General features: G+C 33.7%; 1 protein-coding gene across 5 annotated transcripts in view; it reads right to left on the bottom strand.

The window, feature by feature from the left end:
* LOC150107233 (protein turtle-like) overlaps positions 1–23,295 on the bottom strand; it is a 374,905-nt gene that overhangs the window by 188,429 nt on the left and 163,181 nt on the right. For all 5 annotated transcript variants that reach the window (XR_016548181.1, XM_090391086.1, XM_090391087.1 and 2 more), the window contains exon 2: positions 8,485–8,820. Coding sequence is in view for 4 of the 5 variants with exons in the window: in XM_090391086.1 (XP_090247212.1) it covers positions 8,485–8,820 (336 nt within the window). In the remaining variant the exon portion in view is untranslated. The remainder of the gene's footprint in view (positions 1–8,484; positions 8,821–23,295) is intronic.

The following is a 23,295-nucleotide window of genomic DNA, read 5'->3' as shown; positions in this document are numbered from 1 at the left end:
TTTTCTGGATTTTTTTAGATTACGATCCATGCATAATTCATAAAAATTCGTCAAGACTGACAGTTGAAAAGCACAGTGGTAGACAAGGCATGCCCTTTAAGACGTTTTATTTCTCTAGACTTTGGGTAGTAATTAATGTCTTTTTAAATAAATAAACTGCATATTCCATATTTTAAAGTGTTTATTATTATTTTTGTCGTTTTTCTCGTGGCACGTGTTTTTATCACGACCTAACTGTACAAGAAATACAGTATTATGATACGCTTTTCAGATCAGCTTTTGAAGAGTTTCGTCGTTTCTTCAACAGAGGTAAAAAGATATGTAGACGATAATAAGATATTAGCATAACAGAACGACGCAGTTATTGAAATATGATAGAAATTCCAAACGTTTAGGAAAATACGAATGCAGTGTTTAATTGTGAGCTGTGTTTCTACAACCCATGAAATTTTCTACGCACGAGGTCCTCTAAATTCGCGATATTAAATCCCACTGGGTGCGAAAGCTTCATATATCTTCTCATAACAAAAACACATTAAAGACGGCTTTAAAGAACTGTATAAAATATCATTTAATGTTTTCTCTAAAGAGCATATCTCCACCGATAGTATTTCACCGGTGACTGCACAAATTTACATAATGAACACCAGCAATGGATTCTTTAGGTGGGAGTCCACCTTTGTATCTTCTGAAACTCATCGTGTTTTCTTCTACTCTTTTCAAAGTCTCCATTAAAAGAGAACTCATGAATTATGGAAGCATCGTAAATATAGCACATTACCGAAACTTAAATGTTCTCAACAACAGGGTATAAGTTTTTGCTATAGCATTTCCTTTGAACGAAAGCCGTCCAACATTGAAAGCCATTTGTATGGCTTAAGCAAGTTATCATTTCATAATCTCCTTCAGGATGAAGTATTAGCACTACGAGCGCATTATTCCATTCTTCTTTAAAAACACTTCGTTGAAAATGGATAATCAAGTCGTCTTTACTATGATACACGCCATATTTCAATTGGATAACAGCTGCAATTACAGCGCGGTTTCCACGAGCATATAAAATGTTACCATTTCATCCTAAGCCAACACATAAATTTTAACCCATCTGTCTTTTTATACTCAAGCAACCTGTAAACTGTACTCATTATGTTTTTGTATTTTTACCAGACGATATATATACGTGATCTGATCAGTATTCATGAATAACGTTAAAGCAATATTGATTATCTCATTTTTCATTTATATTCAATATGCACATCTCTCTTACTGCCAGCTTGAGATATCTGTACTATGAGTACCTGTCAGAAACAGCTTACGTACCTGTAATATGCGATTATCATTTCTAATAGGGTAAAGAGCTAATCGGTCCTGATTCTCTATCAGGCATTCCAGCCCAACGGTCTCTTCGTGACATTGTCGCTTTTCGCCAATGCCATCTGTGCTTGCATAGCTTTGTATTTGTGGTTTCAAGTAACAGCTGGAACAATTTCTAATAAATTAAATGCGTGCGATTTAAACACAACAACAATCCTTTGATGTATGCTTCCTTTAGTTTTTAATTATGCAATACGCATAGCAAACACTTGCTATTTTTACTAAAGACACACACACACACACACACACACACACACAGAGAGAGAGAGAGAGAGAGAGAGAGATTGCTTTCGGTAACTGTTTTCATTCCAAAATTTATTCATTAGTTATGATAAATCTTTTGACGCTAAAAACACAGATACAGCAACTGATTAGTTTATGGACCAGTTCATTTATCATTAAACAGAGTCTTAGGCAAGTGCTTTTTTCGCGTGACGAGTAGGATTTTACATAATTTGTCCAGCCCGGTATATGTTATTACTATTATTATAATTAAAACAGACTTCCATAGAGTTTGGGATTCATCGAGGGAGGTCACATAATACCTGCACCAGCTGTCATACCTATTTGGAATTCATTCACACTGATACACTCACAACATCCAATGGCAATCCATTCCAATCACGCACCACCCTATGAGAGAAAAGTCTAGCCCTCACCTCTTCTTAGTGGCATTCATTCTCAGCTTCCAAGGATGCCTTCTCATCCTTTTCCCACCCTCCATAAAATGAAAAATTCCATCAACTGAAATCCTGTATGACCCTTTCAGAAGTTCGTAAGACTCGATTATATCATCCCTCTTTGTCCTGTTTGCTAGTGTCTGCAGTCGACAAATTCTCAATCTCTTCATAATCAATTTTCCACCATCCTGATATCATTTTTAACACTCTGCTTTGCGCATCTCTCTCTCTATCTCCACTGTATTAGAATCACAACGGAAACAGTGGAGATAGAGAGAGAGAGATTTTTATTTTATTTTATTTCGGATTTGATATCTCCTGTTGATTCAAGAATAAATTAATGTAAATATCAAAGAGCAACAAATAATGAAATAGACAAATAAAAAAGAAAACTTACTGTGTGACTGTTGATGTGTTCGTTTTACAAATACTTACCCAAAAGGACGGTAAGTATGAACCTTTGGGTCTATTGACCTATACGTTTCCTATTAAGCAGCCTAAATCAATATTCCAAAACAAAAATAGTAACTTTTAATAACATTTTGGATGAGAAACTAGTTCAGCATGAAACCAATCCATTTCTGCGAAACCCTGTATGTTGTTTACAACGTTGTTATGTAGTCAAGTCTTTTTTTCTTTCTAACTCCCAGTTCAATTTTTCCTTTAGATGCCACACCATTTCTAGAAACTTCATTACAGTGCGTGTGTGTTTATTAAGCTGGGTAGTTTTTAAGAGTAGCCGTAAGCGCAAGAGGTTGTTGAACTTGCAGTATTGTGAATAAGCAAGAAAAAAAAATAAGATGAGAGATTTGGAGGCATTAAAAGGATGCAGTCATATAAGAATAGCATTACTATGTAATGAGGGAGGAGAAAAAATATTCTGTTTGCTTGCAAGCTTGAGGATTTTAAGTATAGTCATTTTTATTTTCATGTATTAACCGTCTTCCCCTCCTCCCCCTTTAACCTCTCGAAACATTCATGTCTTTTCATATTCTTGCATTTTTAAACCAGACGATGATATTGTTGAGGAAATGCTCTGATATTAAGACTAGGAATAAGCTTATCTTATATAATTGATATTTATTTGTTTTAAGTTTAGAAATATAGCATGAATTTAGTTTAGTTTGAAGTTCAGAAACAAAATTGGAATTTATTTAGAAGTTTGAAAATATGTTTTTTTTTTTTTTTTTTACATTTCGAATTATAGCGAGTTCATTTTTTAAAGTTTGGAAATATACGTTTTTTTTTTTTACTTTAAAAATGTAATTATTATTTACATGGTTAGTATTTATTCTAAAGTTTAGAAATACAGTTGATATTTATGTTTATTTATTTATTTTTTTAAGTTGGTATATTATATAGTTGGTATTTATTTTGAAGTTTATTAGTACTATCTTTTTAATTAACTGAGTGAGTGTTTCGAAGAACAATGTCTTTTACACGGTATTGCCATAAATACTGTTACAACTTGAGCACACCTCCGCGCTGTCCATGGAATTTCTTGAGCCCGGTTCCAACAGACGCAGAGTTATCCTCTTCACAGATAGAAAGGTTTTCACCACTGAAGAGTCATTTAACCACTAAAACAATTGGGTATTCCCTGGATAGTCGCACAGTACGTGCCATAGCAGCCAGGATTCACAGAGGTTATCATCCAGCGTCACTAATGGTTTGGTGCGGGGTAACATATCGTGGGAGAGGAGGGGGGGATCTAAGTTGCATTTCTGCGAGGAAGGAGTCAAAACTTACTTTTCAGATGCTCTTACCATCGGTGCTTAGAAATGTCAATCACTTAAATGTGATTATTGAATTCTTCGTGTTACTTTTCGAGAAGTTGCGTAGATGAGCCATTTGAACACCTATCGAATGCCTTATTACAACAGTTAAACCAGCTTCACATGAATAAATTTACATGTTGTTGGTATTGTTAATTGGAAAATAATTGCTAAATTTCGACGCAACTTAGAACATACTGCATATTAATTTTTGAAAGTATGATTGTTTCAAACTACATACCGCTTTTTTTCTTTTTCGTTTTTTTAAGTGTTCAGAACATGCTTTGTCCTGAACACTAAACATCACATTGAAACGGAATGCACGGCTTACGAAAACTACTCAAATAGTGAAATTGCTAGAATATATTTAAATGCAAAAGAATGCCTAAAGAATGCGAGAACAACAATTCATATCAAAGGCAATATGACGTGCTATAACATGAAAAACTATACCGAAACATTTGTTTCGTTAAATTTTCAACTAGAATTTTAAGCATGTGGTCGATATTTCTGAAATCTGCGCAAAGCTATATCAAATTTATTTCGAGACAAATATTTGATTGTAATTCACAACAATCACACATACGTTTCCCAAGTCTCGTGCTCACTGATTTTAATTCCACAACAATCATGTTTCTCTAGTCTCGTGTTCCCTTACAAAAAATCCACATCATTTTAACAATGGAAATTGAAGCTGATCTTTTAGTTGTTTTGTTTTTATTGGCGAAAACCATTGTATACAGTAACTTTACCTTTAAAATTGGAAATGATCAAAATTAGACGACAGACCGATATATCACTTTATAACCCGGCACTTTTTCTGCAGTGTAACAATGTTTTTGATATGGTGTGTGTGTGTGTCTTTGAAATTAGCCTATCTCTAACTCACTTTATTCCACAGCGTAGGTATTGAGTAAAGAAATCACGTGAAAGGCACACGCCCATTGGAGGTCTCCAAAGGGCTGTAATGAATCACACATCACGATTTACGCAACGCAGGGTGGGAATCACAAATCTGCAATCACAACTTCAACTGTTGTGGCATGCTAAAGGCGTAGACAATTATAATGTATGAGACCATCTGCTCCGATTCCCTAATAAACTGTTCGCGAAAAAAATCAAGAATAATTTCAGTTTCTTTGAACTAATAAATTGCAGGATTTTTTCAGTTTATGACGAGTTCATTTTTCTTTATTGGTTCTCCGAATCTCGGAATAAATATTGTTTGGAATGGGAGTTTTACTATAATCTTGTTACTGTTTTAATGTTTGTGTGTTTACTCGAGGGTGGCTATCAAATGGGACAATAAATATCTACTCGCGAAACCATCCTTGTAACTGAACAATTTTTTCCTAGTTAAATATTATATTTAATAATTTGGAAAATAAGTACTTTAATATCTTTAAAGAAATTACAAGTAATTAATAACAATGACAGCTTAAGTCTCTCCTAATCAGTATAACATATAGGATCGTGTTTAGCAGGTTAAGCAAATTCTAATAAATCAAAACAGTAATTTTTCATTCGTCATCTGCTTTCTTCATGCATTTTAGAAAATGCTATGGTTAATTTTCAATTTAAATAAGAGCAGATGGATTTCGTAATTTATAAAGTATATTGTTTTTCTGTTAAATGACAGTGAAATGATTATGAAATCCCATTTATAATAATTTTCTGTTTAAATTATTTTGTTTCAACAATAATGGATCTATTCTTATTCCACCCAAAACGCCCATATGGGTGAAATGTACTAATAATTTTTTCCGCAGATAAGAATCGTGGGAAATAAATATTTTTTGAAATAAGAAATCCAAAAGGCTTCACTTCGGCGATGCACAATTATTCAAATTAAGTGGATATTGAATCCAACATTATTTCAAAGTCGAATAGAGAAACTACAAGAGTTTCTTGCCGAATATAGAAACTATGAAAGTTTCGGCGGATTCAAGCGTAAGCAAATCTTTCATGACAGGGGGAAACTCGTAGTAAAGGTGGGGTAAGCACCGATCACTATCCTTGGTATTTCCCATAATGTAAAACACATCTCCTAGCGGACACGTATGATGTTATACATTATGGGGGCGATTCACTACCCAGACCGGTTTCGACCTTTGTTGAGGTCTCGTCAGTGGGAGCCAGACTCAGATGTAAGTGTACTACGAGTTAGCCCTGTCATAAAAGGTTTGCTTACGCTTGGATCCGCCGAAACTTTTATAGTTTCTAATTCGGCACGAAACTCTTGTAGTTTCTCTATTCGACTTGGAAATAATGTTGGATTCAATATCCACTTAATCTGAATATATATGTTTACATTTGCTGTTTCTTGAAATAAATGAACTAAAATTAAAAATTGAATTAAAACTTAAAATAAACGCAATCGCGCGGCATTGAATTATACCTATTGAATCTTAATTATATATTTTAATTATACTATTCAAATTATCTTCAAATCGCATTACTGTTTATTAAAATACATTAAAACATGTTAAAGATCTTCCGATCTCTTATTGTACACGAGATTTTCGTAATTATCTTAACTAGGAGACTATTCGGAGCATTTTGTAACTGTCGTAGTCACGACACGTTGATTGTGGTGTCGACCCTAATGATTAACGAACTCATATAACCACCGCTAACATTTTTATAGAAGAAGTTTAGTCCTTCAAGATTGTTGTGGCATTACATAAATTGGTTAAACACATCCGCTCTGCTGATTAATGACAGTCCGGTAAGGCTAGCATGAAACGTTCAGGGCATTCAAGTGGAAATTCAAACCGTAAGTTGAACCCCGTATAACAATGGCGGTAAATTTTTAAATTTCCTTTTGCAAACGGATGTTTCACTCTTAAAGGTGACGTTTCAAATGGTATCTTCAAGATAAACAGAATGTTGATATTGTGCTGACATTGAAAGAAACAAAAGTGTAAATGAATCCCAAATTAATTAAATGAAAATTTATTAACAAAGACTTAATTTCTTTTCATCAAAATTGCTTCTAAATTTAACGCAATGAAGATGAATGGAGTGCAAAGGAATGCAATCGATTATATAAACCATCCGGAGAAATGCCAAGTAGTATTCATTAAGCAATTATTTGAACAAATTAATGCAATATATTCCATCTAAGAACTAAAACTACCTAAGAGAGAATGGAATTCACTTCCTACATAAGCTTATTACCGCATCTTGTTTGTTTAAGATGGATATTGAGAAATCCTCTGAGTCCTTCAGCATGCAAATCAAATTTCGAAGGTTCATTTATCATGTTTTGTTTCCTTTTGCATTAAAAGGATATTGTTTATTCAGCTTTTATTTTTTAAGAGCATTATAGATAAAGTCCCTTGTCGAAACGCAACAGAAAGACTATACTGTCTTTTCTGATATGTATAGACAGTGATGAATAGGATTACCTGTAGAATTTTGCGGACTTTGTACAAAAATAAAATTAGTCTGACTTCTATACTTACAAATGTATTCGGAGAAAATGAAATAAGGAATGAAATAATTATCTTTTTTGTTCCAAATAAAACAATACACTTGTATATTCGTTTTCACCTATATGATCCGAGTTGAATTCTCTATTAATTAATACAGTGGGATCAACTAAGATCTTTCACTTGAGATTATTTAAATCCTGTATGTATATTACATATTCTTGCATATTAAAGAACTATATAATAAATAAAAACAAGCAAATCCTTCTTGGCAAGTTATAAAAAGGTATGCTACTTCAGGCGCAAAAACTTTGTTTGCTTACACTTGGATAAAGGATTAAACTAAATTTATTATACTCTAACCAAGTGGGAAAAAACTTCCAAATATGTATGCTGTTGGACCTACCAGCATAATTTCCATGTGGTCTGCAAACTTCTCCCTAGCAATCAAATCCTACGATAAAAGCATGTGCTACGAGCTGTCTTAACCCAAAGTTGTAATCTCCTAACGTAGTAGCCTCATCTTCCTGTTATTTGATAGGTTTGGCATAAATCACGATAATAGATGTCATACAATTTAGATCCCGATTCAAGAGGATTCTATCTCTTTATTGTATCATCATTTTTCTCCGACCGATTCACCTTTTCGTGCGTGGGGGAGGGGACCTGAATTTTGGGAGAGAAAACTTCCTACACCCGAATCAGAAAGCATATCTTCAAATACAAAATTTGCATCAGTCCAAAATCAAACCTTAAAAAAAAAGTCATAAGATGTAGATGCAGTTTTTTGACTCTCTTTGTAGTTTTCTTATTCGATTAAGTAGGCAGAAAATATTTCTCATTTTCGCAATTATCCTTAATGTCTATTACATTCCGCCAGAAGCACTGTTATAAACATCAATTATGTTAAATACTAGCACAAATATGTAATGAATGTACACATCAAAGACTACAAATAAATAGAATTTGTATAACGATCATGTTATTCGATTTCTTTCTGAACAATACAAAATGCAATTTATTTTATACACCGAATGACTGTGTAGAGGAGATTATGATGCACGGTTTTAATAAAAACTGTAAAACTATATTCGAATATTAATTTTATACAGTTCCGATGACAGATCAGATCATTCGCAATCTCTATGATTTATAATACTTTTAAAAATAAAGCTATTTAAATCAATGTCAAACAACTACAACTGGCTTTGCTTTACTCACCGATAACCTTTAGAGTTATAACCGTATTTACTGTACGGGCTTTACGGAAGTCCACTCGGCACCTGTACTCCCCAGCATCATCTTCTTGCACGGGATCAAGCTGAAGAAATGCCGGCCTGTTTATCATATTGAAAAAGGCTCTGTTGTCTAAATGCGTACTAGATGACTGCCTGGCTTGTTCTACGGTACCACGACGGGCATCGAGTGTATAAATGGGGGCTGGATCTTCGTCTTTATACCACAGGATGAGCACAACCGAATCGTCTACGGATGGAGGTGATATGTCACATGGCAACGCTACCTTTCCCCTTACTACGGCAGTGTACAGTATCGATGCTGCAATGAAATAAAATGTGTAGATTATTGTATCGATATTAGAATAGCATATATAGTTAACATTATCGACTAGTCAACTACTCTATACACTTTCTATTGATATTACCTAAGGTAATAGTGACTAAGGTGATTCAACAATCAAGCAATCAGATATGATGCATGTTGTTAGCGAAATGTAAATCTGTTTGGTGAAGTAGGGTGTGCTTGTGTACCAGCAAGATAGACGTATATTACTGGTACAATATCAGCGGATTCTATTTGGAATTTAAATAGCTACGAACAAGGACCGCAGCGTAACTTGTATAGTGTTGCGTTTCTGATTATATGGAATGACATATTCGCTTATAAATAATTTAATAGTGAATTCGAATGACGCCACATCAGATGCTTGTTAATCTGTCCAATGGATGAATGATTCAATGTTATTAACTGCAAAATACGCTCAGCTAGTCGCTTTGTTGTTTACAATTATGCCAAACCAGTTAATGTCACGTGGCGAGTGTGTGTGTCATCCGATAAATGCGTACGTTCTTCCAACAACACGTACAAATCGTGTATTTTATGGAAGGAGAAATATTTCTATCTCCGTGCAAGACGGAGAATTCATCGTGAGTTGAACAGTTCATGGAAATTTTCACATTCCTGAAACTTGAGAGCTCAACGGACAGCTGCTGTTCTTCAGAGACTGTATTTATTTTTTGGGTTTGATTTACTAACAGTATTATAATGTCTGGGAAACTTTTCACAAAATACACTAATGAGCACGTGAAAAAAGGAAAAGAAAGAAAAAAAAAGAAACGAACGCCTGGCAGAGAAAGAAAGGATAAAAAAAAAAAAATCAATCGACTTGTCTAATTTGTAGCTTCGATCTAGCAAAGCCAACCAAACTTTTCCGCAGCCTGCAGCGCCAAGTCTTAAAACGAATGCGTAAAGAGAACTGCGTGACCTGAAAACTATATTGATTAAACACCTGAATGGTTCGATAATGAATATGATGAACAGGAGGAGGGCAATGATAAAACAGTTTTATGATAATGACAAACTGTCATTTTTTGGACCCATAATGGTGTCAGTACACCATTACACCCAACTTCTTTTCTTCGTTATTTTTATACAATATTTCTGATAATAATGAATCTGAAAACTTCCTAAATGTCGCCTCTGATCGTAAATATTCATCACACCCTCCCCAAGCAGATTTTAATGATCTCGGAGTTATTTGTAAGTAACACTTAGGCGAAGCATTTTTCATTTTTTTATTAATCATAATTTCGTAAATGTTACCATCCTAAAAAAAAAAAAAAAAAACAGAGTTTGCTTTCCTATCTCTTCATTTGAACTAAGAATGATATCAAATGAAACGATCATTATACTAATGCATTTCTACTCTCCTGGTATGATTGCATTATCTATCATTACAGTCGTTTGTTACAATCCCATAAGACTTTAATTAAGATGCCTCTCCAATGATTATTCTGGTCTTGCTAAAAATAAAAGTCACATAATGAGGGAGGATCGCGAAGGGTCTTTCTGACAGCAATTTACTACGTATCTTCGTATATAACAGCTATTATTATTATAATCATGGGAAGATATTATTAATGTCTTTTGAATGAAAGATGTGTCGTGTTTGGTCAAATTCTGGATCTTTAAAAAATGGAAAACTACCAATAATGTTTAGGGAGAGTGGCTGCAGTTCTGTTTTGAAGCGTAGCAAGACTATTCTGGAATTACCTAATTTAATGAAACATCACACATTTGAAGAACATTGCCACTTTACTGTCAATTTAAATTTCTTTCATTTTGTCAATTATAAAGCCAAAGTGACATTCGTTTCTTAGTTGAGCATTCTTCACACAACCTGAAGACAGTTATGACAGACAAACAACATACAGCAGCTATTGATTTGTTTGAAACTATTATTAAGTTATGATGTAAGTCCTAGAAATAACTTAAATAATTTTTGAAACTACTTTCAGAATTAAAAATCCTTAACATTTTATAAATGTTTTGATACCACGGTTGAGTCTTACTATACGACACTATAATTGCATGTAAAACTTTAGTTAAAATTTTACATGCATTAAAACCTTAATGTAAAATTTAAAAGAAAACAACGTCCTTTCGAATATCCTGGTGTGGATAAACGATATATCAGTTATTTCTTGCAAATGTATTTTTTTCTTAAAGTATTCCTTTAGACATTATTGCAGCTTTATTTTTACTCCCCTCCCCCCCAAAAAAAATAATATTAATACGGCCATGATGTTCATATAATTTCCTAAAAATTCAGTAACAGAATACAACATAACTAGACAAAGATTCCAAGAAAATCTCGTAACATTTCTAAAAGTGAATATTTTATGACCAGCAAATCATTAATTATATTCCAAGCACCCAGATTCTAAATACATAATCCTAGAATTCTATAGAAAAATAGTACTGTTTCAGATGTTGAATTCTTAATTAGCTGTAACAGCTAGAAACAATAGTTTTTATCGGTTGTATACATATAATAACTTTTATGAGATTTCTCGTATATTACAGCATTCAATTTTTCGACAGAGCAAAATATATAACTATGTGGAATCCTTTAAATGAAAATAAAATAAAATAAAAATGTGGGCTTCGTTCCTTTTTTGTCTTAATCATTAATGCAATATCTCCTGTAGTTCAAGATGATTTTTTTTAATCGATTTAATTCTATAAAGTTAAATCGTTTTTTTACTGGATGAGAATATTATCATTTGGAAAACAGTACATTAAAACTGTAAGAATTTTTTTTTCTCTTTTCAAATTCCACTAAGATTTTAATGGAATTCAATTGTTAATAGGACCGTTTTTAATACCTCTTAGCTTAAATGGGAAATTAGTATAAAAAAATAAATGAACTTCAAACCATGAATGATCTGTATCTGTTCCTATCAATGAATGAGTTCTCGATCTTTTGTCTGATTGTTCTACCTGGTGATATAAAGTAATTTCAAAAACTAATGGATATATCACTTTTTGTTTAAATTTTTGCATTTCTTTCAAATTAAATTAAAATGGCAGAACAAACGTTGATCTTCTTTGAGTAGAAAAACACAAGAACTGGTGTCAATTTATCTTGTTTAATTAGCATACATTGTTAACTTTTTTGTGATTCTTTATCATGTAAGAGGATATTTGCTTAGTACAGCTGACACAAGTAAGATCAAATATTTATACAAAAAGACAATCCAGCCGTTGCTAATTCCGTATGTAATCCAGAAATAATTATGGCTTAAGAGAAACAAAAACCCGACAACCTGTTAAAAAAGTACTTCGTTAATATGTTAATGTGGTTTTTAGATTACATTAAGGTGTCCAATTTAAGTCAAAAAATGAATTCGTGACTATCTATTTTAATTTATTACACGCGATCATTTGGAAGGTTCCTAGAAACACTAATAAAATTCTTTGAGTAATTCAGTTGTCTATGTATCATAGATCTTAGTTACAATGCCTTCCCGGAACAAAACCTGCATGACATGAGAAAACGATATAAGGGCTTTCCAGTCATCATGATTGAGATTGCAGGTTACCCCAAACATAAAACAGCTTTTTTTTCATCTGCAAAAGAGCATTCTACACTCGATGGACAAAACATTAGAGATAGAAGTGATAGGAAGTTGACGCTGTTATTCCCCGCGAAGAGTGAAACATACCCAAGCCCAACTCAGTCGCTAAATACGCAGACATCGTGATTTCCCAACAGTGCATCGTGAACGTATTATCAGCCCAAGACAGATGGATCATTTTTATCACTCAAGCGGTAAGAACCCTAGGGTTCTCAAGGGCACGAGTATACCATCAACGGGCCAACCACGCCATTGATGACAGGGATCGACGTAGACCATCCAGGCTTGTACAAACCAACCTCAGAGCAACGGCGGCACAAATCACATCCAGTTCCAATGTTGGAGGTCCAAGCAGCGTCAGCGGGCGAACGGTACGGCGTATCAAGCATACCACGCCCTAATCGTGTACCACTGTTGCCAACGTCATCGGGTATTGCGCCTCACCTGGTGTTTGAACCATCTGGATCCCGTCATCGGTTGTACCGGGCTGACGGGAGGGTGCTGGTGTGGCGTCGACAGCATCAGGCCATGGCCCGTCGTTCCAGGTCTGCTCTGTTCAAGGAGGTGGTGGCTCTGTGATAGTTTGGGAAGCCTTCTCGTGTGACACATGAGGCCCTTTAGTGTGCTTGGAGAGGTCGTTAAACGCTGCGAGCTACAAGAACGTCCTGGCTGATCACCTACGCATTTTCATGACCTTCGCGCATCCTGCAGCCGACATTTGTTTCAGCAGGCGCCAACCTACCGGACAGCAACCACCCAAGCATTGCTCGCGGAACGCTCACCTGAGCTTGGAACCATTGAAGGACCCCAAGGTCCCCGAATTTAAATTCAATCGAATCTCTTTTTTAGGGATGCCGCAAAGCATCCCTAAAAGAGAGATTCGACATCATATCCATGTATAAGGGACCGATGTCTAAGGCACAATTGTGGACAATGCTGCAACAGGCACGGCTGGAATTACCTCTGGCAACCCTTCGGAATCGGGAAGAGTTAATGCCTCAGAGAGTACAGTCTGTTATTTCAGCTAGAAGAAAACCGACATGCTATTAGGTAAGCATCTCTAATGTTTTGTTCCGTTGAGTCTAAAAGACAACTGGTTTAATCCTACCTAGTAGGGATTAAATTAGTATAAAAATGAGGTTTGTAAAATACCATCTTACATATTGTAAGTAATCGAAAATTTAGCAGCTTAAACAAAGTGATCATTTAGTTGTATAATTTAGCGAAACGCCACAAAAGTTCGCTTGCAATTTTCACTGTGCGATTTTTCTGATTCAGTCGAACTACTTTAGTGTTCCAGGAGAAGCGGGGTGAGCAAGATATCAAAGAAAAAAAATACAATGTATTTATTATTACCAAAAATATTAATTGAAAGTAAAATTTTAAATAATGATAAAATATAAACAATAAGTTAACCTCAAATCAATTAAGATCAAAGATGAATTTCACCGCAAGTGTGAATAGTCAAGTGGGTTGAAAAACTTCCCTAGAGTAAAGTTATGTGAAAATAAATAAAATATAAAGAAAATAACAACAAGTAAAACTGATGGAAGTCACATCATATCCGATAAAGTAGCTTAATTTGTGTCATTCATTTTTATAATAAAAAATGAATGACACAAATTATGCCTCTTTATCGGTTCATGGCTTGTGCTTAATGATCTTAGGTAAATTTTTCTTAGAAATTATGTGAAGAATAACAGGACAACTAAGACAGTTTTCCGTCAGTAAATAGATGGCAACGCAGATAGCGGGTGAAGATGAAATATAAGATGGTTGAAGGTTAAATTTCACACCTCACTAAAAATAAACAGATAGGATTTCTCAATACTGAATGCCGTTTTAGGTAAGTAAAATTCCGAAACTTCAGAAGTCTTAAAAGAAAAAAAAAACAACAACAACAAAAAAAAAAAACATTATGAACTTATCGTAATTAAAGAACAAAATTTATTTAACTGAGATAAATATAAAAAGGATATCCGCTTTATTTAAATGTTTTAATCATGTGAATAGGATTATGAAAACTTTTCAAGTCACTTCAGGGTATTAAATAAGCATGATAAAGGTCTCATACCGGCGATTAAATTGATCTTATCCCTAGAAGAGTCAAAAGACTTCATGCCCACAGAAGATACCACTCGGGCAACTATGCGCATATGGCTTATTTAAGATTACTAAGAATCATGCTTAGATCTTCGCCTTTTCTTTTTGTAAAAATTACAGCTCTATGTCCGGCTTTTATATATATATATATATATATATATATATATATATATATAATACATTCAAGTATAAATGAGTAAAATATCACAGTGGGGACAACAGATACTTTATCGTGCAAGCGATAGCGTTGCATCTCAATTAGATTTAAATTGGTCATAAATTATTATTTTAAAACTTGGTAAAAGAACATTTCTAAGCTAATTAAACAAGGTAAAGTTTAAAGAAGTATTGTCGCTGATTGTCAAGTTACAACGATGAAGAAATTTATTTATTAATTTTTATCTCGTAAGGACGTCCGTAGATCAGCCGAAATAGATGATGTCTTTTGGTTATAAAGATTTGCGTTCAAGTCTCGTCTAGGCCTTGAAGAACCTTTTCAGGGCTTTTCCAACCTTCCGGTTGGAAAACCCCTGAAATTCCGTAAATTAAAACCCCTGCCAACTCCATACGGAATTGGCAGGGGTTTTAATTTACGGAAGTCGGGTTATTAACCCCACACCTCCAAGACAAACAGGCCATAAGAAAAGCACACGCAATTAACATACGAAACTGAATGCGCAGATAGGATTAAACACTGTCTTGGATTATTAATTAGATTTCTCTGAAGGTGCTTTTTGCTCATGTTAGGCCTTTTAGGCTAACGCATTGAAATGAAGGCGGGATGCGATATCATTTGATATTTCCAGCACATTTCTGTCAGTGATCCATATCATTGAGAAGTACGGAAGAATAAACCACCAATCAAAAACACAGGACATTTTATATTTCATAAAAACCGTCCTATATACTAGATTTATTTTAATCCCATCTGGTCTTCAGAAAAGGGATTTCACTTATCAAACAGGAAAAAAAAAAACGAAAACTTTGAACATCTCATATATAAATGCCTCGGCATCTAATATTACTTGGAATGTTTCTTTGATTCCTACTTGCGCTGTCTTAGGCTGTCTTGAGAGCATTGGTAAGGTGAAGAATGTTCCACTGTTCAGCTGCAACTGAAAAAATTTTTTTTCTTCTGCTTTGTTCCTTGCTTCTCTGCTGTCCTTTGGAAATGTTTATCTTCTCATGTATTTCCTAAGCAGTACAAACGACCGGCCTTCAAATCTAATGTTAACAAGTTCATTCTCCTTTAGCTTACCGCCTATTCATGGTACTAATATATTACGTAAGGCTGAACTACCTGTCGTGAGTGTGATTATCATAAAAATGGATGATTATTTATGATTATTATTATGAAATTATTAAAAATCGGGAGTTATGTGAGTTAGAAATTGCGAGTGATTCTATAAAACTGTTTGGTTTTGTTGAAGGTATTAAAATATATTCTGAACATTCAAGTTACAAATCCGTGTGCGAGGTGGGTAAATGTATAAGCATATGGATATCAGAGATGTATACGCCCTCATTTAGAGCACTCCTAACTCCCTATTCGTCAGTAAACTTCGCTCAAAATGTTATTTTATTTTTATTTTTTTCTGAAATGGGCAATTACAAACGGTCAGTAGCTCAAATAACAGAGCATCACGAAAATCCCAAGTATAAACAATGATGTAATGTATGATAGTTGCTGCTTATTTCGGGACATAACAGATACAAATACAATTAAAATGAGAAATAACAAAAATTACTTAAGACATGATTGAAAAATATAAAGAAACCCAACAAATCACTAAATTAAAAATAATCGCAGCATTAACTAGGAGAAAGGGAATGTCGAAGACAAACAGTTATCAATAGAAGATAATTTGGCAAAATATTGAACGTAATAAATATATAAACGTAATAAATAAAATAAATAAATAGAATATAATTTGGCAAAATATGTCCGACAAGTTTTCTTTCAGATGTTTCCAAAAAAGTTACAATCCGCGAAATAAAAGTTATTTAGTTATTAGACTTCTATATTTTTTTAAAAATTATGACACAACAGCCAAAACATATTTGTCTTAGATATTTAAACGAATTCTTGATTTAATACAGAAAGCAAAAAATAGTCTTATAACAGACTATTTAAGGTATTACACTAAATACTAAAAACCAATTGTTTGAACACATTACGAAAACAAAAACCTTTAAATAGTGTGACCCTAAAGACAAATGCTGTAATAATCTCTTGTAGTACATAACCATTTAACATCTTTCTTTGGAATTTCCAATAAATTTATTACCGTAAATATAATTGAAAGCATCACATTACATATTCTGCAGGCCCATCATTATTTCAACTTCTTTTATTCAGAAATGTACTTTAATTCGAAAGAATAGATTTATGGTCTCATTTTACTTATGCCAAGATAAACTATTCAAATAAATACTATTGCTTCAAATTACATTGGATTTATCATTTTTAGTTATTTAACATGAAAAAAAAAAGCTCATCATGATGATGCACAAATTCAAGAAAACCACGAGCACCAAGCCTAACTCTTTTCCTCGTATTGATTATTCAGCCAAGCAATAATCATTACAAATAATAAACTTTTAAAACAGAGTAATTCGAGGAACTCTAATATAAACAATTACCATAATGCTGTTTGCAGACATCTTAGAAGAGAAATTAAGGTTTCTCATTATGTAAGATGATTGGAAGATCAAACTATATTTCGAAATCTTAAGCAGAATCAAGTTTAATAGTAATTGCTACATAACTCATGTTTGTTAAAAATAATATGGAGAGAATGGAATAATTCTTAGCAGCGACTCACTCACTCCCCCCCCCTCTCTCTGAAAGAAGACTACATAATTAAGGTTGTTGACCGCGGAAATGGTTGGGTTTTGAAGATCAAAGCTTTCACTATAGTAATTGTCTAAATATTTAATTAATATTAACTTCAGTTCTTTTACATTTCAATTGAATAATGCTACACATGTATACATATGTAAAATACGCTTATTAATTATTTCGTAAGATTGGTTCTTACGTTATTATTATTTAAAGAAAGCATTACTGAATGTCAAGTTTTTATTTCAACTGAATTTTCTGTAAAATCAAAGTATTTTTTATTATTATTTGATACCAACTATAGAGTAACTAGAACCACGTATAATAATGACTCTGACAACTAACAACATTACGCATAAAGACAACAACAACCATTATGGAAAACCACCTGGAATTTTTACATCAAATATATAATAATGTATTTTTATAAATAGAAATTTTGCAACCTATAGTACTCTTTAAAACAAAGCCTGAGGTTACAAAGTTAAAGAAATAGATGAAAGACAAAAAAAATTGAAAGGAAATAGAAATATATGCACAGCACTATACCAACTGGCTTCCAGCTCAGTGATGCACCATCAAATTCCTGGGTATCCTATATGTGTGGTATATATCTGGACTGCTGCCAATATGGCAACAAATTAATATGCAATACCATCCTCAGATAAGCTTAGCACAAGCTTTGAGGATAGACACAATTGTAGTATACCTTATTCAGAATTGTATTGTGTTGGAAAAGTTATTAATATTTCCCAAGCGCTGGATGGATTTTAATGATATTTGGAATCTGTTAAAATTTGAAGTTATTTTACCACTATAATATGATATTGCTATCCTCCAAATTATTATCATTATTATTATGTATATTTATATTTATAAAAAATCAATGTACTCGCCATTTTGTACTGAATCCTTGTACTGGATGGAAAATATAATAACATGTTTTAATTGTATATACGTAAAAACTTCGTATGATAATAAATCTTGTCATTGTGATTAAATTGTATATACAGTAATATAATTTCTGAAACTGCATATAATAATCCTGCATCAATGAAATGTGATATCCGTTATAAATTGTACTTTATTATCAAGTACGGGCCTACTTCGACTTACGGCGCTTAGCCCCAAAATTACGTCACTTGCTTCTTCGGAGTCTTAGATGCTATCAAGGAAAAGATATCGTTGTCTCGCTATCGTCAGTGTGCCGTTAGACACCGCTCGTGTCAGAAGATGTGCTTTTGTGTTGCACTCTCTGATTGCGTGAATATTAAACTGTTTTTTAAACTTTTATTCCACTATTTTTGTTGTGATTAAACTTAATATAACGCCGATAAAAGGGAAAAGAAAAGGCTATTACATTAGATTCGAAGATTAAAATGATTAAACTTAGTGATGAAGGTGTATCGCCATCTGAGATAGGATGAAGACTAGGCTATCCTTGCATTACTGCTAATACTGTGATTAAAAGAAACAAAAAATTTCTTGCTGAAGTTAAAAGTGCAATTCAGTGAACACTAATGTAATTAGGAAAAGGGATAACGTTACTACTTTATAAATTCAAATACAAAACACAATCAGAAACTGAGGTGATACACCGAAAGAAACAAAAGCTGTTTAATGGAAAATTGACATTTTTACTGACACTGATTTTTATGGACATCTACAAACACTTCTAGTTTCGGCTAATTTTTATCCAAAAATCCACACTGATTTTTGGAGGAAAAAAAAAATATTAGAAAAACGTATACACATATTTGAGATCTTCATCAGAATTAGGATCGAATTCTTCCCACGTGTAATAAGGAGTCACCTTCATTTGTAGCATAAATGGAGTTAATTGTTGAAATCTTATTTCGAAAGTGGTAAGCTTTACTGTTTTCGTTACGACTTTTTTTCAGAGCTTTTCAGATTAGAAAGAATTAATAATTCGCTATGCGGTTTCCACTGTGATGCCAGTTTACTAAATATAGTGACATAATATTGTGTTGAACAATTGTGAATCTTCAGAAGCCTCGAAACAGTGGAGTGGCCATTCCAAAGGATTTCTGAATATTTTATGAGTATTCAAGATACAGGATGGATTCCTTCAGTTCCGATTTACTGGTTCTAAATCCTTAATCCTGATTAATAATATCTCATCTCAGCATTTTCTGATTATACTGAACGGTAGTAAGATCCGGTGAACAAGGGAGGGGAACAGTTTTGTCTCTCTCTCTCTCCATCTATCATGCTTCTGTAAATATCTCTCAATACCATTCCCTGTGACACGATACATCATCCTTATGGCGTGCATGAATGGACGTATTTGGGATGACTGCTGGAATCAGAAGCTCGGAAACCATTGTTTGTACATAACGTTCTTGCACGTGACTAATATAGCAGGACAATAGTTTCCAAGTTTTTGATTCCTGAATTCATCTCCAGTTCGAAGTGTCAAGTGACTTCTGATGCCATACACTACAATGGTAGACTGAGAGTGTCCATTTATTTATATAGATAGCGCATGCCACTTGTCAATTACATTTATAGATGGATTCCTTTAACATGAGGATGTATGTAATATTTTGGACAGCGAGTGTATTAGTTGGCTACTGGACTTATGTTATTTCTGGTACAGCACTTTTGATTGTACAGAATCACTGCTCAATAATCGGTAATTTCATTAATAATTAAATGTTAGAATAGTGGAATGATATGATTAGCACCGTTTTCGATAACAATTAGCCTCACGTGAATCTGAATCTATTTCCATAACAGATACCGAAATTACCTTATATCAATCATTATAATCCTTATCCCTAGAATATTTATAATCCTTAAGTATTTATTACGCTAATTTCTGAATGTTTTCAATGGCAAATACAAAACACATTCAAAATACAAATATCAGAAGGAATAAATAAATCAGTTGACACAAAAACGCCGATATCTTGTAGTTCTGCTGCTGTCGCTGCACACTTCAATTGTTCAGTGCATTTTTTTTTCCGAAAACGGAATGCGCATGTGCAGAACCGGTTAAAAACCATTACTTTCTCAGCACTGTAAATAAAGATTTGCCATGTTATTTTAAGCTCACACTTAACGAAAAACTAGGCCACACTTGCCTACAGAAAATTGAATACTTCAGCAAACTTTTAGGGAGAACATTTGTTTGACGCTCTGTACTTTATTCCGTACACGTCTTTCCTTTTCCGTGGAAGAATAACGTGCAGCGGCTTCTTCCAATTCCAAATATTTGACGATCGGAAATGACCATCCCTCGAAATGAAAAAGAAAATTAGAAAACGTTGGCGTTAGAACAAATATTTTTGCGAACTGTTACTTTTTTTTTTTTTTACCGAGGGATTTCGTTAGAAAATGGGGTGGTTGAGAAAGTTTTCGAAATAACTCCGCAGTGCTTTATTAAATTGTAAATACGACTGTGAAATAACGGAAATGTTCCCATTTTAAAGCATTTATAGCATTTTCAATAGAAATATCGATTAATGACGGTCGAGTTGATTTATTTTTTTTTTATTTTTTGTAGAACTGGTTACGAATAAAAAAAATGGAGACGGGAAAGAGTATTTTAGTCTTCAATAAACTGAGTTATTTTTAGAGCTTGACTCTTCTATAGGAAAGGTTTCTGCTATTAAACTGTAACCTTTCGGTCAGGATAAGGGTCACCGGTATTGTCACCGTTCATATTCCTCCAACACGGACTGCAATATCCGTTTGTATGGGAGCTGTTCAATACTTTCGTTAATGATGAAACTTTTCTTGTGACTGCATTCGTTTTCTGACTAAGCTGTCAAATGAAAAGAGGGACAAATAGTCTATAAAATCGATACTGTCATACAATGAGCAGTAAGGTACGAGATACCTTACTGCTCATTTTGATATGAATGTCAGAATACTGAGAAAAAGTTAAACGTTCAGAGTATTCATTTTTAGTTTCTTGTGCAGCAGCTAAACATGGAGGTTTATATTTCCGGTTAAATATTCTGGAATTTTTATTATTTGTTTTCTAAAATTTCTAAAGCTGAAACAAATTCTATTCTAGAAATCTGAAATAAAAAAAAAAGAAAACTGAATTTTATAGAAATCCCTCTTGGAGAGTAATTAACAGATGAAAGTGCGAACCTCTGCAATCGTTTAGTATTACATCTGGTAGGACAACAGTTCAATAAGCGATACTGTTTCTCTCTATCTCCTACTTTATCACAATCACCTGCCCATGATTCCTAAATCACCCTCTCTCTCTCTCTCTCACACACACAACAGTGTTACGTTATTGACTTTTACACCTCTCGTGTGCGTGGTTGACACACCCACAGTCCATTGGTCTCTTAGCACAATCAGCAGAATATTCATATGTGGACTCAGAAAGTCAGAGTAACACTGAGTTAATTTCAATCCAGATTGCGATTATTAACTTCTTCTTCAGGGGCTAACAAATTTTCTAAAGCAGAACTGTTAACTTCTCTATTAGCCACACATTCCACGTTTCGTGACAATTAATAAATACAGAGCAACGTCTTATTAAAGGGTGATGATATATGAATTGCCCAAATTCAACTCGAACTGATTTACCTATTTTCAGAGGGCAAACAACAGTCACCCAGATTTTTTTTAAAAAACAATAAAACAAAAATGTAGTATTACGTCTAAGATCGGTTAACTTGGCCTTGCATTTAAAAAACTTCATAAAATGCCTTCCGTCCTAAACAATATGTGAACTTGGGTCTCCTCTTAGACAAGCAACGTATGGTGAACATGTTCAAAGTGTTACATAACCATGTACCCAACCCCACTGCCTCCTTCACTTTTCTCTTGAATATTCTGAATTCATCTCGCCGATAAGAAAATCTCATTAAATATAGATTAGACAAGGTTGGTCATTTATACGTAAACTGCTCAATGGGAGATCAATAGCATGCTAAATACTGGTTGCAATAAGTGTGCTTTTGAGAAGACGATTTAAGGAATAATACTGTGAAGTGAATTATTGGTATCAACAGAAACCCAACTGGGCGATTTCCTACATGCAATATATGGAAGGTTGCTTTTTTCTTTTTCTTTTTTCCTGTTATGCAAAGAGCACAATTCTCGCAGTACGGATTCCCTTCGTCTAGACTCTAGACAAACTGGATTGTTTTTTTTTTATACCTGATTTGTCTGTCTAGCTCCACGGAACTTCAAGGGCATCATCTCTCTACAAACCAGTGTGGCAGTCGAAAAATTCCTTCAGTAATACCATAGTTGCATGGGAAGTGCAGTACACCAATGTCATCCAATATTTCTAAACAAAACTCCTCCGTCAGCGAAATTTATCCCAGAATGTATTCCTATACTGTGAAAATGATGAATGAAAATTGTGCTCTAAAACAAATGCATCATTCCTCGTGAATCTATGGAAAAATGTCATGCTTCTACTGTTCTTAACACATCATCGTTACGCAGCATATCCTATTACCCAATGCCTGTTGTTGCCATACTTAGTTACTATTGGACTGCGTGATCAATTGACAGTTAAGTCCAGTACAATGAATAAAATCACCTAAACGTGTATGCTAGATTTAACCAAAAGGAATTTAAATTAAGAATACTTCCTACAATAAAACCATCATCATACGTAGCATTCAGAAATGAACAACGTACCTTAGGAAGAAAACAAATTTTAAGTGAAGTGCATGCTTGCTTATATAATTTTACGAATCACGCAAATTATATGATATTTAGTAGGGAAGGGTTAGCTCTGTTCAAAGGAAGCAAAGCGTAATAACTTCTTTAGTATTGTGAAAAATAGTTCAACGTATTATTTCTATATTTAAATTGAATTTTATATCTTGGAGATATTTCGTATTTATGCAAAATCTGGAATGATATTAACTCTATGTTATTAATGCAAATATTGATATGTATGCGCATAAAGATGTGTGTCCA

This window comes from Typopeltis vanoorti, chromosome 4 (assembly GCF_054136105.1).
Source record: "Typopeltis vanoorti isolate ZY-2024b chromosome 4, IOZ_Tvanoo_1.0, whole genome shotgun sequence".
NCBI classification, from domain to species: Eukaryota; Metazoa; Arthropoda; class Arachnida; order Uropygi; family Thelyphonidae; genus Typopeltis; species Typopeltis vanoorti.
This window is presented reverse-complemented; position numbering and strand designations above follow the sequence as displayed.